This window comes from Athene cunicularia (assembly GCF_003259725.1).
Source record: "Athene cunicularia isolate RWA chromosome 24 unlocalized genomic scaffold, athCun1 chr24_part1, whole genome shotgun sequence".
Lineage (NCBI taxonomy): Eukaryota > Metazoa > Chordata > Aves > Strigiformes > Strigidae > Athene > Athene cunicularia.
Genome location: NW_020799132.1, coordinates 6,767,157 through 6,772,594, shown reverse-complemented (window position 1 = coordinate 6,772,594; position 5,438 = coordinate 6,767,157). Strand labels below are relative to the sequence as shown.

The 5,438-nt window shown below is 56.0% G+C and overlaps 1 protein-coding gene across 1 annotated transcript in view; it reads left to right on the top strand.

Annotated features, from left to right (window-relative positions):
• Positions 1 to 5,438, top strand: part of LOC113488462 (centrosomal protein of 164 kDa-like) — a 48,000-nt gene that overhangs the window by 37,675 nt on the left and 4,887 nt on the right. Inside the window, exons 20-29 of the mRNA XM_026863603.1 lie at positions 137 to 353; positions 940 to 1,017; positions 1,280 to 1,411; positions 1,689 to 1,811; positions 2,348 to 2,491; positions 2,702 to 2,977; positions 3,647 to 3,715; positions 4,035 to 4,192; positions 4,743 to 4,869; positions 5,279 to 5,346. Coding sequence (XP_026719404.1) covers positions 137 to 353; positions 940 to 1,017; positions 1,280 to 1,411; positions 1,689 to 1,811; positions 2,348 to 2,491; positions 2,702 to 2,977; positions 3,647 to 3,715; positions 4,035 to 4,192; positions 4,743 to 4,869; positions 5,279 to 5,346 — 1,392 coding nt within the window. The remainder of the gene's footprint in view (positions 1 to 136; positions 354 to 939; positions 1,018 to 1,279; positions 1,412 to 1,688; positions 1,812 to 2,347; positions 2,492 to 2,701; positions 2,978 to 3,646; positions 3,716 to 4,034; positions 4,193 to 4,742; positions 4,870 to 5,278; positions 5,347 to 5,438) is intronic.

The following is a 5,438-nucleotide window of genomic DNA, read 5'->3' as shown; positions in this document are numbered from 1 at the left end:
CCCGGTTCTCAGTTTCTTCTGGCCTGCACGTCCTACCCCTTAGCAGCGTCTTCTCTCGGCTCTGGTTCCTGAAGGGAGTCCGGGGGTAAGGTGCCGAGCTCTGACTTGCCCCCGGCTGTCCTTGTTGCAAACCCAGGGCGGAGCACGAGGCGACACTGCAGAAGCTCCGAGAGGAGTGTGAATCCCAGCAGGCGATGGAGAAGGAGAGCCTGGAGAGGCAGCAGCGGCTGCTTCTGGAGGAAATGAAGCTGAAAATGAAGGAAGCCCAGCAGAAGGAGATGTCCGAGCTGCAACGAGAGAAAGAACAATTCCTGAATGAGCTCAGGGAGAGATTGGACAGGGAGAAGAAGAAGGTGAGCTCTTTATTGCCAGGTTGGGCCAGACCCACGCTGGTGGCGCTGACCTGGCTCGCCTTGCGGTGCCCAAGTGTCGGGATGAAGTAACACCTGCGTGTGCTTTAGTGATGCCTCCCTGAAAACCCCGAGGAAAGGTGCGAGGCACGCCCTTAGAGGCGCGGCTGAGGTGGGGAGGAGTACTCCCTCAGTTCTTCCTACAACCCCGATTAAATAGCAATTAAATAAATGGCCACACTGCCTCCGAGGAAAAGAGGAGGATCACTGTGTGTCTCTGCCAAGCTAAACCAAGCCGTTTCCTCACCTCAGAATAGCTCTTTGGCTGCTGCTGTGGTCCTCCGGAGAGCCTGGGGAGCTCCCGAGCGGAGGCAGCTCACAGTCCTTCCAGCACAGTGCGACTGAGATCCACTGAGATCCCCCAGGAGGGAAAGCACAGAGAGAGGAAAGGCGTAATCCGGTTTGAAAGGGGTTTACCGTTGTGCTTTTTTGGTGCTTATGGAGAGACGTTGACTGCAAATGCATCTTGTACAGCGTGTCCCCACACATAGAGGTTTTCCAGCAGACTGTTTTGCTCATGTTCCTGTAGGCAGTGGAAGAGCTAGAGGAACAGTTTGCAACTGAACTCCACCAGCTGAAGTCTGAGGCAGAGGAGAAGCATCATAAGGTAAAAGGTGGTGTCCTCAGAATGTAAATCGTTGATTTCCCACACTGTCACCAAAGGTGGCCGGGGAGGGTGGCGTTCATTTTTTTTTTTTTCCGCTTCCTAAATGTGGTTCTGGTCTGGCTCAGCACTTGGGCGTGCTCCAAGTAGGGGGTGGTGAGACTGCACACGCTGGTCTTTGCCACGCTGCTCGCTCTCCGTGGGAGGGCACCGAATGGATCTTGTCAGAAGGGTGACAAGTCTCTGTGGGTGGCTTTCACGGCAGGTCATTTCCAGCCTGCAAACCCAACTAGCAGAGGCACGGCGGAACGAGGAGGCTCAGCTGCGCGAAGACTTGCAGAGAGCCGAGCAGAAAGCTCAGCAAAAGGCCCGACAAGTCATGGAGTATGAACACGAGGTAAGTGCTCCCCTCGGATTGCTGCAGGTCCTTCACCCCCTCTCCCTGGGGCTGTGGTGAGGCCCCGAGGCCGCGTCCCGTGACCAGGGGTGGCAGCGGTGCCACGGGGGAAAGGGCACCCCTGTGGCATCTGTCCCCGCCGGGGCGTTTGCCTTGGGCTACCCCAGCCTGATCCTGCGCGCGTGGCACCGCGACCGCCCGTCCTCCCGCTCCCGTGAGGGGCTGCGCTCGCCGCGGGGCTGCAGGTCACAAACATCTTGTCACGTCATCCCCGCAGCTCAGCGAACTAATGAGGGAGAAGCGGCAGAACGTGGAAAAAGACCACGAGAGGAAAATGGAGAGGATGAAGGAGCAGCACGAGGAGGCCCTGGCGCGGATGCGGGATCACTACGAGGAGGAGGTACTGTGCGGGGAGCAGCGCAGCCGGGAGGTGACTGCGGCCGCTCTGTCGGGCCGCACCCGGGCTGGCACTGCTGCCTGCCGAGCTGCTGTCCCAGCTGCTCCCAGGACTGGGAGTCTCCTTCCTTCTCGGGGAACTGGGCACTGTTGCCATGCTGTGAAGTGAGTTTAGCCTGGGGTTGTAGGGATAAGCTGTCAAAATACTCCCCGTGCAGGCAACTTCCACATGCATCTGTCAGCTTCAGTACGAGGGAAGATTGTTCACATTTTTGCAGGTGTCCCTTCTGGAAAGCCTTCTGCCTCCCATTTTTGGCAGCAGTGTGTGAAAAAAACCTTAGTTCCATGGGCTGTTTTTCCTTTCCCAAGCCTCTCCCGTAATGATGTCCCTGCAAGCCAGAGGTTTGAATCCGCTGAGTTTGGAGTGTGCTCAGGAGCTGCTGCGGGATGGGCAGTGTGTCCTGTGTGCTCACGCTGGCTTGCTGGAGAACCCTGTGCTCCACTCAGACGCTTTTCTTGTTTGTGTTTTGCAACAAGCAGGAGAGGAAGCAAAGAGCAGAGCTGCTGGAAGGCCTGCAAAGCGAGGGGGCGCGTCTCCGGCAGCTTCATGAAGCCGAGGTGAAGGCTCTGCAGGTGGAGCTGGATGAGCAGCTCGCTGCGCTGCAGCGCAAGCACAGGGAGAAGGTGAGGAGAACGCTTTGCCTGGCGAATCCGCCTGACTTGGCTGCCTGGGGACAGCCTGGGGACCGTGACGCCCCAAGGCGCCTGCTCCCCTCTATGGCCGGGGTGACAAGCAGCAGGTCACGCTCGCCCTGTTTTTGTTGTTCCTCCTGGTGGCAGAGCTCTGCCTGGTGACTTGAGCCGTTCTCTCTCTAACTCGGCCTCTCTCTGCAGGAAAGAAAACTCCAGGATTCAGAGAACGAGCTTGAAATGCGTGAGAAGAACATCAAATCCAGATCAGTGCAGCTCCTTAGCCAGGTGAGTCAGCCCTGTGGGGCTCACAGAGGTGTCTTAGCCGGTGCTGCTCCTCGGGCTGCTTCCTCCTGGGCTCAGCCAGGACATTGGGAAGGAAAACTTCCATCACAGGCCAGATCAGGGCTCAGCGTTCCTGGCCATACAGCCTCCTGGATGGTGTTTGCCGGGAAAGTCAGTGCTTGGGGTTTGCTCAGGGTTTGACCAGGGCTTTGGGAGATGGTAAGTGGCTGTAAGAGTGATGGAGGGATCATAAAAGCCTTTCAAGGTGGCAGGTTCTGCTCAGCATCCCTTTGGATTTCAGTCAGTCCCTTCCTGATTTCCCTCCTCCCTGCTGCCGTGGAAGGGGAATGTGTGCTGCTGGATCTTGGGCAGCGCAGCGAGAGAGGGAAGCGCTCCAAGTGCTCCTGTGGAGCTGGCAAAAATCGCTGGCTGATGTTCTCGCCTGCCAGATCTCTTAAGTCGTGGCCTGTGCCAAGGGTTGTAGATAACCTTGCTTCTGGCAGCCCGCCCTTTCCAAGCAGCACCGGAGTGAGGAAGTAAAAAGGTGGAGAAATGCTGGAGGCAACCAGAGGCTTGACAAAAGCAGGATCCTGCAGAAATGGCCATGTGCCATGGGTGCTCTCGCAGCTGAGCAGGAAGGGGTGTTCTTCCCCCAGGAATGCAGATATTCCCAGCTCCTCACTTGAAGCCCAACGAAGGGATGAGAACTTGAGTGTGTGGGGGGCAACAAAGCAAAACTGAGAACAATCCTTAAGTGTTTTGAAACAGTTTTGAGACTTAGGCCTGACCTGTGCCCTTCAAACGCTGCCCAGCATCAGCTGTCTCCTCACTCTCCCACTCACCTGCTTTCTCCTCTGGTTACAGGAGGAGTCTCTGAGGAGGAAAAGGCAGCAGCTGCTGGACGAGGACCGACAGGCTGAGCTAAAAAGAGACGTATGTATGCCTTAGCTCTGGAGAGGTGCTGTGCTGCTGCTGGGGGTGAGGGCAGGGCACTAGAATGAGGGCTTTAAAAAAGCAGACTCTTACTTCTGGAGTCCATCCTGCTGAGAGTTTGTTTGGCTCTGAGCTGTCTCTCGAGAGAAGAGACAGTCCTGGTCCTCCAGGATTGGAGTGCGTACCTACGACCCTGGGACCTCCTGTGAACTGTGCAGGCCGCCAGTTCTCTCACATCGTGTGCCTTTTATTTTGGTGTTGGGGAGATTACTGGGAGGGATTTTTTGGTTTTCTTCTAAAAAGCTGCTTTGGTTCTCAGCTCCAGCTAGAGGAGAGCAGGAAGGAGCGCACCAGCCTCCTGGAGTCCACCCGGCAGCTGCGTAAGTCTCTGGAGGAGCTGCAGGACCAGAAGGCTGAGCTGGAGGCTCAGGTGGACTTGTTGCAGACCCGAAGCCAGAGGCTACAGAAACGCATCAGGTGTGTGCATGAGAAACTTCCTCTAATACAGAAAGATCTGCCCTACGCCCCGAACAGAAACCTCTCTGACCCAGCCTGGACCCCTCCCGTAGCTCCAAGCTGCTTGTGTGCTGATCCACGTTCCTCCAGAATTCTAATGGTGGTTTTACTGCCTGTCGGGGGCATGGAGGCCCCAGGGTCCTTCTCCAGACCTGTTAATAACTCGCTGTGTAAATTCATCCCTTGGCCTCTGCTTGTCAGGTTCAGTTATTTCTCTTCCCAACGTCTGTCCTGCAAGGTTAATAAGAGAGGGCACTCTTGCCTTGAGAGGGGCACTGAAATGCAAAGAAAAGGTTTTGCTCGGGTAGCTGAGCTGCTGGGTGAGGGGGTGAGGCTGTTCGCTGCCCGGCCAGGGGTCCTGCGCAGACCCAGTGCTGGTGGCTCGCGCATCTCCGGCCCTTTCCCCTCCCGGAGACCGGAGGCCGCTTCGGACACCGCTGCAGGCAGAGCAGCGGGGACCTGGGCCCGTGGTCTAACTGAGTGCTGCTGCTGTCGCCTCTTCTCGTGGCAGCGAGCTGGAGGCAGCTGTCACGAGAAAACAGGAGACACTGAGAGAACTGGAGGCAGAGGAAAGCATGAAATCTCCGAGACGGAAAGCTGAGCTCCGTGTAGAAGACTTGAGAGAAACTCTTCAAGCTGTGAGTAAAGGCGTTTGCCTCGTGAGAGCTGAGGCTGTAACTCCTTCAAAAACCCCAGCTTTTGTTCCTTCTGTGTGAACTCATTGCAGATGCAGCGCTGCATTTTCCTTTCCTGGGGCACATCAATAAGTTTAGCAGTGGTTGTGGGTTTCTGTCTATTGCTGCTGGGGGGAAAGGAGTGTGGGATACTTGAGTGCCCTTGGAGTCCAAAACGGGGCTCGAGTCAGGGATAGAAATGTCTGTTACTCTTCAAAAGTCACATAAAGAACATCCCTGGCACTGGTTTGGGACTGGGGCAACGCCATGGTGATGTCATTCCGAATTTTTACTTTTAGACGGATTCTTACAGGGTCCGGGGGTTCAGTTTGCCATACATATTTCTTATTTTTGAAATGTTTCATCTCCTCAGCACTCATCCAGGGAACCTGCTTCCCCATCCTCCCAAAGCCACGAGAACAGCAGCCTGCAGTTAGATCAGTGAGTATCTGTGCCCCCGCTGCCTCTGCAGAACGGTTTTGCTTTGGTTTTACGAGCCGGGGGTTTTGGGGTTTACGCACGTGATGTGTTTT